Below are 19880 nucleotides of genomic sequence, written 5' to 3'. Positions count from 1 at the left end.
TTTTATTTTCTTAAAATTAATGAAATTTCTCTGTCATTAGAACTTACTGTGATATATATCTTCTTGGTTACTTTAGAAAATAAAATTGAGGTGCAATATTAGTGATTTAAAAGAAATTCAGTCCAAAAACGAGTATACCAATATGACCAGTTTTGAAAGGAAATTCTTGTTCATCTGTCTTTGTGTCATTTTATATAACATGGGAAGGTATGGAGAACTGTTTTATGATGCTCCTAAACCTTATATACTTTTTATATAATCAGTTTGGATAAGATTCTAAAAAACTTAATAAACATTTTGATTATTCCTTTGTAGGTTTAATATCTTCACACGAATGTCATATTCGTGTGAATACACTTATCTACATATTTTTAGGTAGCAGAAATGATTATTATTATAGTGATTATATTTAGGTTCTCTTTGAGTAAAGTGATTAGTGGGATATAATAATTACGTAGTGTTTCCACAAAATTCCTTTTATCAGTCTCATTATTTGTTATGTGTATATATACATTTTTCTTCAAGTCTGTGTCTATATAAACAAACATGGAAACTGTGGCCCTCACCTGGATCCAAAGAAAATCCAGCAGCTGCCTGACCACTATGGCCCAGGCCCGGTGAATGTGGTGCTCCGCCGGACCGTGCAGGCCTGTGTGGATTGTGCCTTTCAGAGTAAGACTGTTTTTGGATTCCTTAAGCCAGATCATCGTGGAGGAGAAGTGATAACTGGTATACTCATCCTTTATTCAGCTTCTTTTCCAAATTTGAGTTAGGTTTCAAGAAGGCTAGGGTTTTATTTTATTTTTTAACTAATCCCATGACAGATTAAGAAGGCTAGGATTTTATAATATGTAGACTATAGTCTTATATTCTATTAACTATAATATTATAATATTTATTATATTGGCTTATAATAGTCATAATACATATTTATAGACTTTTAGCCCTGATTTGGAAAGTTTACTTAAATAGACAAATGACATCAGAGTAATACCATAAATTGAGGTAAAAGGTACAGAGTTTCCCTTTGACATGCTGTGTTAAGCTCACTATAGACAGAGTACTTTGGTTGATATTTTAATGTTTGTAAAAAATAGACCGATTTATAAGAAGTTCTAAATAAAAATGTGACTCAAGAAGTTATTAAGAGATAAGATACAGTTGGGTGTCTTCTATGATTATATGATCAGATACCACAACATTAAACCATGGAATATTTGGAAGAGAAGCAAGTATTATTATAGATCAGTGGGTTTCTATTGTTCTATTTCTATTTTTGTTTATTTTATGAATATTTTTAAATGAGAATGTTTTACCAATACAAGCTATTGTGTTTGAATGAGAGGAACTTTTATAATTTAAGATTATTCCTTTATGAATTTTACAAAAACCACAAATTAGACTTAAAATACATTTCCTAAATTGTTAGTGTTGTATTTCTCATCTTTGTGAGATGACTCTGACATCTTTCTTTTCCCCTCATAGCCTCTTTTGATGGGGAAACTCATTCCATCCAGCTCCCTCCAGTGAATAGTGCATCATTTGCTCTTCGTTTTCTTGAGACCCTTTGCCACAGCATGGAGTGTAAGAACCTTTTGAGTAGCCAGCCTTTTAGCTCTTATAAGGGTAATACTCATAGCTCTGCAGAGCATGATAATAAACCAGGTGAGAGAAAATGTAAATTTTTATACTATACTTGTATTTAACATGAGAATCTTGTATAATTCAGAGTTTTTCCTTATGTCCTCCTTAAAGTAAACATTTTAGCTATAATGAACTAATGAGAAATGTATAATATATAGTTGTTTTTGTTCATTCAGAGTGGGAAAGTAATTTCTTGTATTCATCATAAAGTTGAGCTTCAAAGCCAGTGGGTTATGTTTGGCTTCTTTGTGACTAGCTCACAGAGTTACACATTTTCTATTAGACTGAAATGTGGCTTTAAAGTTATTGACCTTTATAATCTTAAAAAGTCAGCAAAGCATGTTAAGCCCATTGGATATATAAAGATGAAGATTCTGTTACAGGCATTGAGAGATGTGACAAACGAGTGATACACTCGAATTTAATGTTTGTGCCATGGTTGCCTCTATTCCATAAGAACCCCAAACTGATGCCTGAATAAGAGGGTGGGTGTAGGGTAGTCCTTTAGAACCAAAAGCAGGTTTCTTGCTTCTGATCCATAAAGCTAGAAAGCTTTTTAAGTTTAAATATTCTTTGTTATTTGGGAAAGATTTGTCCCTTTTTCATCTGACTCATGAAAGCTAACCATGTTCTACTTATCATGGCAGGATTGTATGCGAGTCTTTTAAGAGTAGCTGAAGTTCTCAGGTATTACATCCCCATGGTTTTCTGGCCAGGTGCTGCTGATTGTGAAAATAGAGTACCATCACAGACTCTCTGTTTAAGTCTAGGGATTCTAATTCACATTCCACTCAAATGTAAACCTTGGATACCATCTCTAATTCCTCCTCTTTTTCTGGTCCTTCCAGTTAGTTACCCACACCTTTCCTCATATTCAGTGAGGTCTCTCATATCCATCCCCTTCTTGCCATTTTCTTGTCACTGCCTGCTTCAGAACCCTATTAAAGCATTCTCTGACTTAGTAAAGAAGTCTCCTAACTGGAAACCTCTTTCTAGTTTCTCCCATCTGGTGTAGCTGCCCAGTGAGTCCTTCTGAAATAAAGGTATGATACTGTGATATCTGTGTAAAAGTATACATGGGTAGGCAGTGGAATGTAGGGAGCACAGATGTTGGAGTTTGTCAGACCTGGGCTCCAGTGCTGACCTCATAATCTGTATGCTGAAAGGGCATGAAGTCTGACAGGCCTGAATTTTAATCCAATGTTTGCTGTTAACTAGCTGTGTGCCCATAGACAAAATACTGACTCTCTGGGTCTCAATATCCTTATCTGCAAAGTGCAGAAATCCTTCGCCTGGTTGGTCTTTGTTAAGCACCATGAGACTGGGGAGATTTCAGTGTGCCTTTTAAGAGTCTGTCTCCCCAGCTTCTTATATAGCTCCAGGATTCAGCAAATGTGCCATGGGGGGAAACTAGCTGTGAGTATGAGTTTCTAATTTATCACTCCGGCTGTGTGAAGCTGCTAAATCTTTTTTTTCTTTGCCTGGGCAGAACCCTCTGCCTGGGTCAAGTCCTATTTTCATTGCAGTGCTAAGAATCAGCAAATTTCCACAGGGGAAAACATTTGATGAAATCTTTATTTTAGACTAGAATGGTTCTTCCCTCTCTGGAATTCGAATTTATTAATTCCTGTGACTGCTATACCTCTGGGATGCCTTTCTTATAATAACTTTATTGAGATATAATTCACACACCATAATTTCACCCTTTTGAAGTATATAATTCAGTGGTTTTTAGTATATTCACAGAGTTGTACAATAATCATCACTAATTCCAGAACATTTTCATCATCCCAAAAAGAAATCTCATACTCAGTAGCCATCATTCCTTGATCTCTCCTCTTTCCAGCCTCTGGAAAACATTAATCTACTTTCTGTCTTTATGAATTTACCTACTCTGGATACTTTATATTCATGGAATCATATGATATATATAGCCTTTTGTGTGTGGCTTCTTTTATAAAATATGTTTTCAAGGCTCATCTGTGTGGTAGCATGTATCAGTACTTCATGCCTTTTTATGGCTAAATATTCTATTATATGGATATATCACAATTTGTTCATTCATCAATTGATGGATTTTTGGACTGTTTCCACTTTTTGGCTATTAGGAATACTGCTGCAATGAACATTTGTGTACAACTATTTGTGTGGATATATGTTCTTTGTTCTCTTGGGTATAAAGCTAGGAGTAGAATTTCTGGGTCATATAGTTAACTCACTGTTTAACTTGTTGAGGAACTGACAGACTTTCCCAAAGGGGCTGTGCTATTTTACATTCCTATCAGCAGTGTTTGAGGGTTCCAGTTTGTCCACATCCTTGTCAACACTTGTTATTGTCCATCTTTTTTTATTATAGCCATCCTAGTGGGTGTGAAATGGCATCTCATTATGATTTGATTTGAATTTTCCTAATGGCTGATGTTGAGCATCTTTTCTTATACTTATTGGCCACCTGTGTATCTTCTTTGGATAAATGTCTGTTCAAGTCATTTTTGCCCAGTCTATGGCCATACTACCTTGAATATGCCTGATCTCAGAAGCTAAGCAGTGTTGGGCATGGTTAGTACTTGGATGCCCAACCACCTGAGAATACTAGATGCTTGTAGGCTTAAAATACAATCCTTTGCCCATTTTTAATTTTGTTCTTTGTCTTTTTATTATGGAGTTGTAAGAGTTCTTTATATATTCTAGATACAAGTCCCATATCAGATACATTCATTGCATATATTTTATCCCATTCTTTGGATTGTCTTTTCACTTTCTTAATGGTGTCCTTTGAAGCACAAAGTTTTTAATTTTGATGAAGTTCAATTTATCTATTTTTTCTTTTGTTACTTGTACTGTTGGTGTCATATCTAAGCAACCATTGCCTAATCCAAATTCACAAAGATTTGCCCCTATGTTTTCTTCTAAGAATTTTATAGTCATTAGGTCTAATGATTAAATTAATAAATTTTGAGTTAATTTTTGTATATGCTGTCAAGTAGGGGTCCAATTTTGTAAAAGAATATGTGAATATCCAATTGTCCCAGCACCGTTTATCGACAGACTACTCTTTCCTTTGTTAACTTGTTTTGGCATTCTTGTTAAAAACCAATTGACTATAAATATCAGTTTATTTATGGACTTCCATTTGTACCCTATTGATCTATATATGTCTATCTTTATAGGTGTGATTACTGTAGCTTTTGTAGTATGTTTTGTCATTGGGAAGTATGAGTCCTCCAACTTTGTTATTGGTTTTCAAGATTGTTTTGGCTATTTTGGGTCCCTTGTATTTCCATATGAATTTTAGGGGTCAGCTTATCAATTTCTGTAAAGAAGCCAGCTTGGATTTTAATAGAGATTGTGTTGAATCCATAGATTGATTTGGGAAGTATTGCCAACTTAACAATATTAAGTCTTCCAGTCTAGGAACAAGGGTTGTTTTTCCATTTATTAGGTCTTTAATTTATTTCAACCATGTCTTAAAGTTTTCAGAGAACACATCTTGCACTTTTTTCAATAAATTTGTCCCTAAACATTTTATTCTGTTTCATACTCTTAAAAATGGAATTATTTACTTAATTTTCACTTTTGGATTGTTGCAAGTTTATAGAAATATGATTGGTTTTTTTAATATTGATTTTGTATTCTGCAATCTTGTTGAATTCATTTATTCTCATATTTTTTTGTGTGCATGTGTGTATTCCTTAGGATTTTCTAAATATAAATTCATGTCATCTGTGAATAGAAATGGTTTTTCCCTTTCCAGTCTGGATGCCTTTTATATCTTTTTCTTGCCAGTTACCCTGTCTAGAACCTCTAGTACATTGTTGAGTAGAAGTGATAAGAGTGGACATCCTCGTCTCGTTCCTCATCTTAGTTAGGGGGAAGTTTTAAATCTTTTACCATTAAGTACGATATTAGCTGTGAGTTTTTCATATATGCCCTTTATCAGGTCTGTTCCTAGCTTGTTGAGAGTTTTTATTATGAAAGGGGTGTTGAGTTTTGTTCAAATGTTTTTTCTATGTCTATTGAGATGATCATGTGGTTTTGGTCCTTTATCCAATAATATGGCATATTATATTTTTCATATCTTAAACCAACCTTGCATCCCTGGGATAAGTCCCACTTGATAATGGTGTATAATACTTTTCATGTGTTATTGGATTCAGTTTGCTAGTATTTTGTTGAGGATTTTTTGCACATGTATTTCTAATGGATATTGAGCTGTAATTTCTTTCTTGTAATGTCTTTGTTTGGCTTTAGTATCAGGGTAATATATTGGCTTCATAGACTGCATTAGGAAGTGTTCTCTCCTCTTCTGTTTTTTTAAAAAGAGTTTGATGAAGGATTGGTGCTAATTCTTTTTAAATGTTTGGTAGAATTTACCAGTAAAGCTGTCAGGGCCTGGGCTTTACTTTGTGGGAAGTTTTAAAAATTACTTATTTGGTATTTTAGCTTAATTTAGGTCTATTCAGGCTTTCTAGTCTTCCTGAGTCCCTTTCAGTAGTTTGTATTTCCAGGAATTTTTCAGTTTCATCTACATTATCCAATTTGTTGGCATACAGTTGTTCTAGTATTCTGTTTATTTCTGTAAGGTATATAGTGATATCTCTACTTTCATTTGTGATTTTAGTAATTTGAGTTTTCTGTCTTATTTTCTTGGTCAGTATAGCTAAAGCTTTGTCAGTTTTGTTGATCTTTTCAAAGAGCTAACTTTTGGTTTCATTGATTTTTCTCTACTGTTTTTCTGTTTTCTATTTCATTTATTTCTGCTCTTATCTTTATTATTTCTTCCTTCTGCTTGATTTATTTTGTTCTTCTTTTCTAGTTTTTTAAGGTGGGTTTAGATTATTGATTTGAGAGCTTCTTTGTAATGTGTTTACAGCAATAAATTTCCCTCTAAGCACAGATTTAGCTGCATCCCCTAAGTTTTGCTGTGTTGTGTTTTTGTTTTCATTTATTTCAAAGTATTTTTTACTTTCATTTATGATTTCTTCTTTTACTGATTGCTTACTGAGGGGGGTGTTTAATTTCCATTTATTCATAAATTTTCTAGATTTCTTTCTGTTAGTATAATTTTTTCCCATTGTGATAAGGAACATATTTTATCAGTACTTACGAATTTATTAAAACTTAATTTTGGCTCAACATATGGTCCTTCTATAATGTTCCATATGCACTTGAGAAGAATATATATTCTGCTGTTGTTGGGTAGATGGTTCTAAAGATATCTGTGAGATCTAGTTGGTTAGTAGTGCTATTCAAGTCTTCTATATCTTTGATCTTTTGCCTAGTTGTTCTATCCATTATTAAAAGTGGGATGTGAAGTCTCCAACTATTACTGTTGAAATGCTTATTTTTCCTTTCAATTTGGTTAGTTTTTTGCTTCATATATTTGAAGTTGTGTTGTTAGGTGTATGTATATTTATAATTATTGTGCCTTCATGATGGATTGACCCTTTTGACAGTATGAAAGGTCCTTTTTCTCTAGTAACAATTTTCATCTTAAAGTATATTTTGTCTGATATTAGTACAGCCATTCTGGTTTCTTTGGGGGGTATAATTTAGATAGTCTGTTTTTTTCAACCTTTTACTTTTAATCTATTTGTGTATTTGAATCCAAAGTGTGCCTCTTACAAGTATGTAGTTGGATCATGTTTTCTTTTATCCATTTGCCAATCTTTGATTTTTGATTGGAGTGTTTATTTCATTTATATTTACTATAATCACTGATAAGGTAGAATTTACATCTACCATTTTGCTATTTGTTTTCTGTAAGTATTGTCTTTTTTTCATTGTCTCTTCCTCCATTATTGCCTTCTTTTGTATCAGTTTCTTATAAATCATTTTGTTTCTTCTGAAGTTCCTTTTACTACATTTTTCAAATTATTTTCTTAGTAGTTGCCTTGGGGATTACAGTTAACATCTTAATCTAGTTTGGATTATAATCAACTTAATTTTAATATTCAAAAATTTTGCTTTAGTATAGCTCTGTTCCCTCCCCCCTTCTTTGTGCTATTGTCAAACATATTAGATCTTTATACATTATGAATCTCTCAACACAGTTTTATAATTATTTCTTTATGTAGTTGTATTTTAAATGAGAAAGGAGAAAAAAAGGGTTACAAACAAAAATACATTTACTGGTGCTCTTTATTTTTGTCATATGGATTTGAGTTACTGTCTAATGTCTTTTCATTTCAGCCTGAGGGATCTCTTTGGTATTTCTTATACGATAGCTCTGCTAGTGAGGAATTCTGTTTTGGTTTATCGGGAATTTCATGTTTTCTCCTTCACTTTTGAAGGTTATCTTTGCTGGATATAGAACTCTTCATTGACAGTTTCTTTGTTTCAGCACTTTGGATGTCAGCCCACTTCTTTTTGACCTCTGTGATTTCTGATGAGCAGTCAGCTGCTAATCATATTGAGAATGCCTTGTATGTGATAATTTGCTTTTCTCTTGCTGATTTCAAGATTCTCTCTGTCTTTTGCTTTTGACAGTTTGTTGTTTTTTAGGTGTGAATCTATTTGTGTTTATCCTAGTTGGGAAATTGTTGAGCTTTTTAGATGTGCATATTAATGCTTTTCATCAAATCTAGGGAACTTTGGGCCATTCATTCAAATATTCTTTCTGTCCCTTTCTTTCTCTCCTCTTTTGAGATTCTCCCATTTTGTATATTTTGATATGCTTGATGGTGTCCCACAGGTCTCTGAGGGTATATTTATTTTTCCTCATTCCTTTTTCCCTATGATCCTAAGACTATATAATCTCAATTGACCTTTCTTTAAGTTTGTTGATTCTTTTTCTGCCAATTCAAATCTGCTGTTGAGACCCTCTAGTGAATTTTTCATTTCATTTATTTTTTTTCAACTATTAAATTTCTAATTAGTTCTATTTTATAATTTCTCTCTCTTTCTCAATTTGGTGAGACATTGTTCTTATACTTTCGTTCTTCAGACATGATTTTTTTTAGTTTCTTGAACGTATTTATAATAGCAGATGTAAAGTCTTTGTCTAGTAAGTTCACTGTCTGATCTTCCTCAGGGACAGTTTCTATTAACTAATATTTTTTCCTATGGATGGGCCATACTTTCCTGTTTCTTTGCATGTCCCGTATTTTTTTTTTGTTGTTAAAAACTTAACGTTCTTTTTTTTTTTTTTTTTTTTTTTTTTACGACCTTAGACCCAAGGAGATAAAAACTTAACGTTCTTAAATCATATTATGTGGCAGCTCTGGAAATCAGATTCCTTCCTCTTTTCTAGGATCTGTTGTTTTTGCTGGTGCTGTCTATTTAGTGACTTCCCTGGACTAATTCTATAAAGTCTGTATTTTTTGTCATATGTGACCATTAAAGTCTGCTTGGTTACTTTAGTGTGGTCTGCTAATGATTTGATAGGGATTTCCTTAAATGCCTAGAACCAGTATGTCTCCCAGACTTAGCCAAGGGATTCTCTGTGTATTGGGACATAACTCCAACACTTCAAACTTTAAGGCAGTTTATAAGTTTGCTTTTGCACAGAGCCTTCTCAGGTCTTTCCTGGACATGTATACATATAGCCCTGCACATGCATGTGACCTTTTAGATTCCCAGGAATTATGTCAGTACTTTTCAAAGTCCCCTAATTGGACATCTTGTTACTTAGTTTATCCTCATAAGCTCTTGTCAGCCTCTTGTTAGCCCCAACTGGTAATGCTGTCTCAGATAGCTATGAAGTTAAACAGTTGCCACCATTTTTCCCCCCTCAAATGTCCTGGAAATGGGATTGTTCACACACAGCAGGCTCTGATTCAGGTCAAATAAAGATAAGCCCTGAGAAGGAACTTTTCTGTGAGCTGCAGGATCAAATAGTGACAATTCTCTGAGGATGGGACTTTTGGAGAGCTCTAAACCCATTGTGCACCCCCCTCTAGTGACCACTAGGCTGCTGATTTTCACACCTACTGTAGTTGTGAAGCTATTGGTTTTCAAGGCTATTGTGTAAATCTGTTGGGGGCGGGTCATATGAGGGCAAGTTAAAATTCCACAGAATTTGCTGTTCTTTCTGAGATTCAGCCATTTTTCTTGATTAAATGCTGTTTGTATTATGGCAAGCTTTTAATTAATTTCCAGAGTTTTGAAAAAGTTAATTTTGACAGGTTTTGCCAGTGTTTTCAATGTTTCTGTGAAGGAGTGGATTTTCAGAGGTCTTTTTCATCAATCATCCTGGAAGTGCCCCTCTATGATGACTTTTAAAGTATTTTGTAAATTACCAGGCTTTTCTTAGTTACCTCTGTAGGAACACTTTCCTGCCTTAGCTTACTACAATACCCAGAAGCAGAAGTCAATTTTATGTTTATTTCAGCCCCAGATAATAGATCATGCACCAGTGTCATAAACTTCATAAAGAAAGCATTAGTATATTACAAATAAAAGATAAGTGAAGACTTTTTCTAATCTTGCTAAGATTCTGAAGAAACAAATATCTATGGAAAACTATATTGTAGCACTAGAATTTTCCATATCATTAAATGGGTATAACAAAAGCCAATTTCTTTCCTTAGACTTTAAGTGCCTCAATTAATTATAGAAATATTTTTCATGCACTATATTTTGCCTATTGGTTTTATAGCCCATGATTAAAAATAAAACTCAAGTGGTAAGAGGTCTCTTGTACTCATTCGTATTCAGTCAGTATTACTAGATTGCTAAAGGTTGCTCATCATATGATTTTGATGTCCCCAGCCAAAACTTTGAGCCAGATGAACTTTGCCTTTGGTACTTCCTCATTGCAATCTCTCTTCCCTTTTGAGGTCTATTATCAGACTTTTTAGATTTCTATTATACCTTATTTTTCCTTTTAGTTGGAGATTAAATTAAGATGCTGGTTGATACTTAGAGTATAATTGATAATTAAAGCTATCTTCACTTTCATAGTCATGCTTTAAAGAGTGATCCTGACTCGAGTGGGAAGGGGGGCATGGGCAATATACGTAACCTTAACACTTGTACCCCCATAATACACTAAAATAAAAAATAAATAAATAAAATAAACCCCCTCCCCCCCAAAAAAAGAGTGATCCTTTAGGTAGAAGTACATTTGGTTGAATTATAAGTAAACAATAGAGTTGTAAGAGTAGCCCTAAGGCCAGGATTGTTGTCTACAATATGGGGTATCCATTGTACCGTATCTTCTCCTTTAACTTTTCTTAAGTCTTAACTCTTCTGGCTCATGGGAACAATTTTTCCAGGCCTTTTAAGACACATAATGGGTTGTCTCACTGCCTTCTGAGGTATTTAGAGAGATCTGACGACCCTAGAATAAAGAAGCCTAGACATACTCCTTCTGGAAATGCTTTTAACTCTTGAATATTATTTCAGTGGAAATATTTAACAGGATGAAATAAACACACATTATTTGTGTACAAATAATTGACAAATTGTTGATGAAGTTATACTAGGCAGATTATTTAGAAACAAGTGTTTCATACTGATATGAAAATGCCTGAGTATTTAACTCATAACAGAACCTTTTTTTTTTTAAAGCAATAAAAGAAGAGCTATTAGAAAAGAAAAGCATCAAACGATCTCCTGAAAAACCTCTACCTTCTGTTGTTCCTCTCTCTCCTAAGTTACCCAAAACAATGGTGTATGCATGTAAAGGTAAATGGCATTTCCATGCCCCAGGATTGGGAAGAAAAGTTCCTCTAATGTCACTTAACATATACTCTTGGGGTGGTGGTATTAGGGGTAGGGAAGTGTATTTGCTGGCAATTAGGCTACTACTTTGGCAGCTTTGTTGAGCACTTCATTCCTTTGAGAAGTACACAGCTGTCATTTCTCCTTAGATATAAAAAAATAATTGTAATAACCTTTTCTATGAAGCCTTACATTTCTAGAAACTGGTAGAAAGAGGAATAGAAAAACCTAGCACCTTTCTCTGGTGAAACTGTTAACTGCCCAAGTAGTACAAAAACGTTAGAAACCGACTGTATGATCATATTATAACAAATCATGAAGAACTGCCTTCCTAAAAATGAATGCTTTAGTGAGTTGTTCACAGCTTTGGTGGCAAGACTGACAAGGGATAGTAAGTTACCATGGTAAATATAAGTGATGTCATAGAATAAATGTGTCCATTGGTATCAATGCCAAGGAGGAGATGGCCATGTACTTAGAGGTTTGTGGTTCCATATAGTATCAGTTAAGTAAACTGTGGTTGGAGATGGAATTTTTGATCTTTTAATAGTATCTGAGCTATAAGTCTATTGAATGTAACTTTCTTTGTTTCTTTCCCTGTAGAAGAAACAGTACCTCCTGAGGGAAATGGCATGCCCAAAGAGGAAAAGCTTCCTGAATATTCCGAAAATTTGTCTTTAAATTCAGGAAGTTCTTTGAATCCTGCCTGTAGAAATCTTATGTATACTCCTACTTCGGTCGCGAGAAATTTTTCTCAAAATATGCCAGGCACCTCAAGTTCAGCACCATCCACCAAGAGCAGTTACCATGAAGTTAAATGCCAAGTGCAGAGGAAAAATGAAGGTATATTCAAAAACAGTGATTCTCAACCAATGTGTGTGTCTTTCCCCTTGAGGTTTCCATGCCCAACAGTATCCCCTTGAGAGTATATCACATTAGAGAAAGTGCCAAAATTAGGGAGTCCTGCCTTTCACATCACTATCAGGGTCGAACCATAATGGATGCCCCGATCCTCATGGCATCACAGAACTGTCTCTGGGGATCTGGATCATCAACCATTTCTGTCTCTGTTCGAGATTTCTCAAATTAGTGGTTTGTTAGCAGTTGTAATTTATTTCCTTGGGTACTGTCTGGACTCAAAAACCTCCCGTGACTCTGGGGACTCTAAAGACACACTCCCTCTCCCTATTTCTGGTATACTCTCTTCTTTCTCTCTCTTGAGACCTTTCCTGACCCCAACCTGTGTGTGGCTGCTGGATCTGGGCTCTGGCATCCTATTGCTGCAGCCACACCATTTCCACATTGTCCACATCCTCCCTCAGACCCAACAGGAAGACATGGCATGTATCAACAGGGCAGTATCCTGTTGCCACTTGGAAAGAGGCAGAATAGCCTTCCATATACAAAGAGGGTGAATACCCTGTATCCTTTTAAGGATTCAGGGTGAAGGATAGTAAGGGTGGGAATAAGTATTTTGTCCTTTTTCTCCAAGTAGGCATCTAGGCAAAGTCGAAGAGTGAAGGAAGTGGGAACCAGGTAACTCCCTTGCCTTTCATCACAGATGTTATCTATGGGCAACCATGCTGCACACATGCTGTGACACAATGTTGCCACCCTCATCCCTCATCCTTCTCTGGAGATTATCTCTACTTTTAGAATGACATGGTTTGCAGAGAGTCTAAAGATAGATGCTTATTCAATAAGGGGTAGTATACCCTGAATTCTTTTTTTTATTTCTTGTTGTCGCTTCATTTCTTTAATTTGATAGAATTTTTTTATTTCAGCATATTACGGGGGTACAAATGTTTAGGTTACATATATTGCCTGTGCTCCACCTGAGTCAGAGCTTCAAGCATATGACCTTTTGAAGACAGGCCTTCTCAGTAAAAGGCTCTACAAGGTTATTTCTAATGCTGAACATCTTCCAGATATTTGTCTAATCAGTATTGTGTCAAAGTAGCCTGGATTTGGGCTTCAGAAGGCTAGCCTTCGGTCTTCCTAGGAATAGAAAGACTAAGAGTAATAACATTACTTACTGGTAATTTACTTAATGGTAATAGAAATGGTAATTTACTTAATGATAACAATGGTATTAAATGCTAATAGAAATCATCATCATCTTCATTACTATCTGACATTATACGCCAGGCACATAATATTTTATATGGCCTCATACGTTATATCATTACAACAATTCCTTGAAATGTAGGTGCTGGTAAACATTTTCAGGTGAGAAATCTGAAGTCATTTGGCTAAGGTCCCTCAGCTAGAAAGTGACTGGGCCAGTCCTTGAACCCAGACACTCTGGCTCCAGGGCCACACTCTTAACTCCTGTGCTGCCTGCATCTCCAGAGAATAGGTAAGCATTTCACTTGAAACCTTCTAGAGATATATTTATGATCATTTAAGGCAGTGGAACTGTTACTTAAAGCTGAATCTACTCCTGACAGCCAGTGGTGCTCACACAACATTCATTATTTGAATTAAAAAACTGCTGACCTTTTATTATAGGAAAGAAATCTAATAACATTTTTGGGCAGGGGAGGAATATTTATTGATATCCCAATATATATAAGACAGCTATTCAGGAGAAAAGCATGACTAGACTTTATTTTCCACATGATTAGTTTGTTTCATATAATTATTCTAATGGTAGTGTTTACAGACTTCTCTGATTGTTTTGAAGATACAAGCCCAATTAAATTATTCTTCCATAATATACTATAAATAGAAAATCTTATAGTTTTTAGTGTAAAAATACTTTTATACCAGAAATCATATCTTTACATATAGTTTATCTGTAGTAATCCATAAAACTAGTTACATGTTATTCAAGACATAATTATACCAGATTACGATGACAGAAACCAGAAATCTCACAAAAATGTAAGTTAATTTAGAGAGATGATTAGCCTTGCCAGTAATTTTTTAATGTTAAATTACATCTTTGTTGAGTTAAAGGAGATGGTGTTTCTGTCTAAATTGTCAGAATGCTTTAGGCATGGCATGGTCTATGCCATCATTGTTTTTACTTGGATTGATACAGCCCAGCAGAATTTCTTGGTAGATAGGAACATTTTTTTTTTTCTGACAAATAGAAAGGAGGATATATTTTGGTATAGAGTTTTTATTTCACATCCATTGTGAGTTCTTTTATCTTCTGTTTTTCTTTACCCTTCCGCTGGGTAAAATGCTCCTAAAATGGCCAAAGTCCAGATGATAGGAAAGAAGCAGTATGCCTTTGGCTAATTCAAACGCAAAAAAAAAAAAAACCACATCAAATTTGTGTTGACAGTCCTTGCTTAGAGAAACAAGGCTAAGTACAAAACCCACTTCAGTTATCACACACTTACTTTAGGGAGTTGAGAGCTCTGGTTGAGTAAATGAATACTTGTCAAGACACAGATTCCATCACAATTTAGTGAAGAGCGTAGCTAAAACCATTTGAGGTATGATCACTTAAATTGTTTCATGTTTTTTATTTGTTTTTTTAAACATATAAACCTTCAACCAGAATATCTATCACTATGCAATTAAACATGAAAGAGGAATTAAATGTTAAAGTTACTTCTTAACCTAGCTCAGTAGAAAATGTTATTTTCTTCAAAATTCAGATTAGCATTTAGGCCATGAAAGATGAGAATCTAATGAGAGAAGTGATGCTAAAAATATCCTTATTGAATACATGGGAGAGAGTATGGTAAAAGAACTAATTTGGTTTTTCAAGATAATGGGGTCACTGAAGTTTGTTGATTAAAGTGAACACATTTAAACAATCACAAAACTGTAAATTTGGGGAATTTCCACTGTACTTAGCTGGTAAAATAAACCTAATCTATGGATATCAAGAGAGAGATTGAGAGAAAGTCATTGAAATACTTAAAGTAAGAGAGTCATAGGTTAGGTTAAATGAACCTATTTTACCCAAGTAACAGATCTTTTGCTATGTTTGCCTGTGGCCAAAGAAGCCTTGGATTGTTCGATCTGTTTTATGGTCTTTGAAGCTTTAAGGTAATTTCTGAACCTGCTTTTGTTGTTTGGGGGAGGTCAGATGGGATGCTCTGTGTAGCTATCCCCACATCATCTTTTTATAGGCTTTCACTAGATTTTACAGTTGGAGTCTTGAGTACTTGCTGGGGTACTTAAAAGAACGTTCCAGGAATGAGACCATTATTCCCTACCTAACATCTCTTCTTTCAGGATAATGATCAGGTCAAGTATGATTTGTCTTTTTTCCATTGAAGCTCCAAGTTATATAGCTGTACCTGACCCCAGTGTCCTGAAACAAGGCTTCTCTAAGGACCCTTCAACCTGGTCTGTGGATGAAGTGATACAGTTTATGAAACATACAGATCCTCAGATATCAGGCCCCCTCGCCGACCTCTTCAGGCAACATGTAATGTATCTTTTGATCCGGTTTTCCTGCCGTAATGCCTTTGAATGACCTCTGTGCAGGCCCTTCAGATGGATACTGTGTGGATGGTGGGGGAACCCTATCAACTGATTTTTCCATGTGTGAAAAAGGTTATTTTTCCCAAGGTTAGATCCTAAATGGTAGCTTAATGATCTGTTCCTTAAATGGATATTCAATGCCTAATACATAAACACCGGCCACAAATTCTCAAGAGATGATGTTTGAGCATCACCACTCTCAGGTGTACCTACCATTTGTAATGACAGATACAAGGATCCTCCCCGCCCCCACTCCCAGCTCGGCCTCAGGACCATGAGTAGGAGGGGGTGACCACAAGCTATAACAGGGTACCCTTCTTGTGATGATACCAAATGAATCCAGCAACTATTTAAGTGCAGCTTTATTTTAAACAGGAACTCATGAATACCAGATAATATGCTTTTATGACATAAATTGGTTAATTAAGATGATAAAGAATATTAGGAGGATGCCTTGTGACTGTTAAGTAGTATTTTCAGTGTTTTGTAATAAATCAAATTAGTGATCTAATATCTGAGGTATCCTTTTCAATATTCTAAGAAAATCAGTACTTTTAGCATCTAACCAGCTTCAGATAACTAACTGATTAACTTTTAACATAAAGACAGCACTATATAGTACATTTACAGTTTGCATTGATATTGACATATTCCCAACCCTTCTCAGAAAGTTAATGACCGTCTGAAATTCATTTCTACCATTTATAGTTTTTGACCCTTTGTCATAGATATGTGTAGTATTTTATTCAATACCTCGTATTTAAAATCAGATAGTTTGATGCTTATGACATTTTTTGAAAATACAAGGTTAAATTTACTTTTTCTTAAAATTTGAAGTAAATTTTACAAATTATCAAATGCTTTATTCTACAAATTGTATTTTTAATAGTTTTCAGGACATAAATGCATATTCAGAGACTATCTGGAATGTACGGCTGCTCTTTTTTACATGTCCTTATAAATATAAATAACTTGACAAATATGAAAACGTTATTAATTATAATTTCCATTTCTCTGTAGGAAATTGATGGGAAGGCTCTGCTACTACTCAAGAGTGATATGATGATGAAGTATATGGGGCTGAAGCTGGGGCCAGCATTAAAGTTATGTTACTACATTGAAAAACTTAAAGAAGGAAAATATAATTAAAAAAAGGTGTAAGTTTGGATTGGACATAATTCTCAGGTGTACTGATACTTTTAAAAGTATTTTTCTTCTCTTAGAAGTTTTTGTTTTATAGAAAGTTCCTATAAAAATATTTTATCAGAATTATAGAACTGAGTTAACAATTGAGTCCACTTTTTAAAAAACCATTTAACATGTTAGTATTAGCACATTCAAATTGGAAGTTTGTTCTTTTTCTGTTCATTATTTCATTGTACACTTTACATACGTCTGGAGTAAACACAGAAAATCCTTTGATTTTGGTTAATCTTTATATCTAGAACCAAAACAGCTAAATCCCAAAGGGGAAAATATCATGGATTGACAACATATATAATTAAATCCATGAGAATTTTTCCTCAACAGAGAACTTAAAGGTGAACCTATAGATATCATCTCTTCATCAAATATTTTATCTGATACTCTTCAATAATCTGTTCGTGTTCTACCAGTTTCCAGAAAAGGGAATAGCCATATAAATTATTTTCCCTTCTTTTATTATTTCTCTATATGTTGTATTTGTTCATATTTAAAGGAAAAAAGCTTATAAGCTTTCATAAAGTGTTCTTATCAGTTTTTAATAAATTTTTTAAACCTATAAGTTAGATAGAATGATAATTTTATGCAGGAGATATTTATACTACAAGGGTGGTTTGGATGGAGTCTTTAAAATTTTTTCAATGAAATGCCTATTATTTTAAAACTTTACATATTTTCGCTAAGCTTGGATGTATAACTAGGCATTCAGTTCTCACATCTCTATATGAAGATACCTGTGTCCAAATTTTTAAAAGATATATTTTATTGTATGTGCTTATTCTTCATATGATACTTTACCATATTTATATATTCTATACCTGTAGGTATACACACAAGTAAATCTTTTCTTTTTGAATATGGCACTTTGCACTGCCACGGAGGTAATGATGAACTATGTATATAGTTAGATGTTTTTATTTTGTTAAAAAAAAATATGTGCATTGTTTGTATCACCAGTACCTCTCAGCTTACTCTTCAGGGGATAAGAAACAATCCATAGATTGGTTTTCATACAGGGAAGTTCTCTGTCCTATGCAATGTTTCTAATTAATTTGCTTAGTTCTGAGCCATTTTTTCTGCTACACTTTGAAAGATACGTTAGTTCTGACTTAATTGTTTGAGGCTTTATAAGTTAGAACCTTTAAGAGGAAATGGTGCTATATGTTTATTGTTATTACTTTGTGTAACTTTGGTGTAATGTTTATAATCTATGAGAATTAGTTATAAAAGTATTAGCCATTTGTTGTAAATGCCAATAAAATGTTCACCAGGGGCAAGAATGTACATTTTCTTTTTAGAAAACCAAATATTCTTTAGGCTTGAATGCAACTATTTAAAAAATGGCTTCATCTATGTTATTCCTTATATGTTATAAGACAAGATTTGTACTTAAAAACTCGGTCTTCTTTCAAATTGTTTATATGAAGATGCTGTACCCAGTTGAACAGTCCTCAGGTGTTTATATAACTACTACATTTTGTAATTTTCATATTTTAAAATACAATAAAGTTAACTGCAGCAATGAATGTCAAAGCCTCAGGTTTGATTTTACTTACTTTCGCTGCATTACATTAATGTATGAATTTGTTAGAATTGAAAAAGAGTCACTCTAGTAACTAGTTTGTGGCTTTATATTTCCAAATACTTGAATTTTTAAATCTGCCCTGATTCTACTGGTAAACAGATAACCTAGGAGCAAAGAGCTGATTTCTTATCGGGGCCTTAAATGAGACCCAGGGGACCTGTAAGAAGTTATATCAACAAGCTTTATCTCTGCTCATAATACTATGGATAACGTGAGCATGCTAGAAAATACCAGTGCCCCTCAGATATCTCATCCTGTCTTGAGTTCACACACCTGGCTGGCAACTCTGGTGGGCACCAGAGGCCGCCTCCCGGGTGCACCTGCTGTTGGCCTTTTGCCTTCAGATGGCCCAGCACACGTCGCGGGATATCCTCGGAGAATCAGGGTTACAGCTGAGTAGCCTTAATTATCTGCCCTCCACCCCCACTCCAGGAGCCTCTGCTCCATGCCGAGGGCCCCAGAAACTCTTAGTGCTGTTGCTGCTCAGCGGTGTGTCCTGCTGTTCACTGGAGACAGTGGGGCCCTGACTGAGGCTCCAGGGATGATGATCAACGGACAGGACCGGGAGTGCCAACTTGAGTGGTCTGAGACTTGGGTAATTAGGTGCCCCTTTTTTTCCCTATCTGGTTTGTAAATTTTTAGTTCAGAGACTATCATGCCATATTACCCTTCACGTGCATTTTCCAGGCTTCTCAAATGATCTTTCCTCATGCTTTTCCTCTCAGTCCATCCTTTGACCCTCCAAAGCCAGCAGAATTCTGTACCTTGAGCTCTAAGACCTTCCAGGCATACCTAACATTGTGTTGGTCTTTCGTCTGTGTGATTTCTCACTGTTGGAATGTCTTAGAGTGCATGTTCTAGAGTGAGATTTCCCACACTGTTAAACCTAGGCGTCCTATGGGCATAAAAATGCCATGCCCTTCTGTAATATTTGAAATTAAAACGTAAATATTGTGCCTAGTAACAATGTAATGAGAAAAAAGCACTGCTTTTTCATGCTACAGAAAGGATTGTACTCACGGTTGGCTGAGTAAATGAAATAGGTTTAAATTTCTGGGGGCTCTTTCTGCAGCCTGGTGCTGGGCCTTGTGTACAGAGTCCTCTGATGCTGATCCAGGCGGAGAGGGAGGGCTCTAGGCTAGAGAGGACGTACAGATGGGCGCACCATTGCAGTGCGTGGAAGACAGTTTTCCTTCCTCTCCCTCGCTGGTGTTTGCCCCGTTTTGTCCGTCAGGTTGATGAAATTGGACCTTGAGAGCAACTCCCCACAGTAAGCACATACTCGGGCTGAGCTTGGCCACTCTCACTGCCGACCTAGAGGCAGCTCTAG

The 19880-nt window shown here is 35.1% G+C and overlaps 1 protein-coding gene across 3 annotated transcripts in view; it reads left to right on the top strand.

Annotated features, from left to right (window-relative positions):
- SCML2 (Scm polycomb group protein like 2) overlaps positions 1–18483 on the top strand; it is a 110686-nt gene extending 92203 nt beyond the window's left edge. The window contains exons 10-15 of one of the 3 annotated variants that reach the window (XM_012784700.3): positions 526–729; positions 1486–1665; positions 11158–11274; positions 11914–12153; positions 15555–15706; positions 16783–18483. In XM_012784700.3, the coding sequence (XP_012640154.2) occupies positions 526–729; positions 1486–1665; positions 11158–11274; positions 11914–12153; positions 15555–15706; positions 16783–16911 (1022 nt within the window). In that variant the 3' untranslated portion in view covers positions 16912–18483. Of the gene's footprint in view, positions 1–525; positions 730–1485; positions 1666–11157; positions 11831–11913; positions 14583–15554; positions 15707–16782 lie in introns of those variants that run through there. The other 2 variants (XM_012784702.3, XM_075999088.1) reach the window with 2 other exon arrangements.
- Positions 18484–19880: the final 1397 nt, after the last annotated feature.

This window comes from Microcebus murinus, chromosome X (assembly GCF_040939455.1).
Source record: "Microcebus murinus isolate Inina chromosome X, M.murinus_Inina_mat1.0, whole genome shotgun sequence".
In the NCBI taxonomy this organism is placed as follows: Eukaryota; Metazoa; Chordata; class Mammalia; order Primates; family Cheirogaleidae; genus Microcebus; species Microcebus murinus.
The sequence above is the reverse complement of the archived record's forward strand: the minus strand, read 5'-3'. Positions and strand labels throughout refer to the sequence as shown.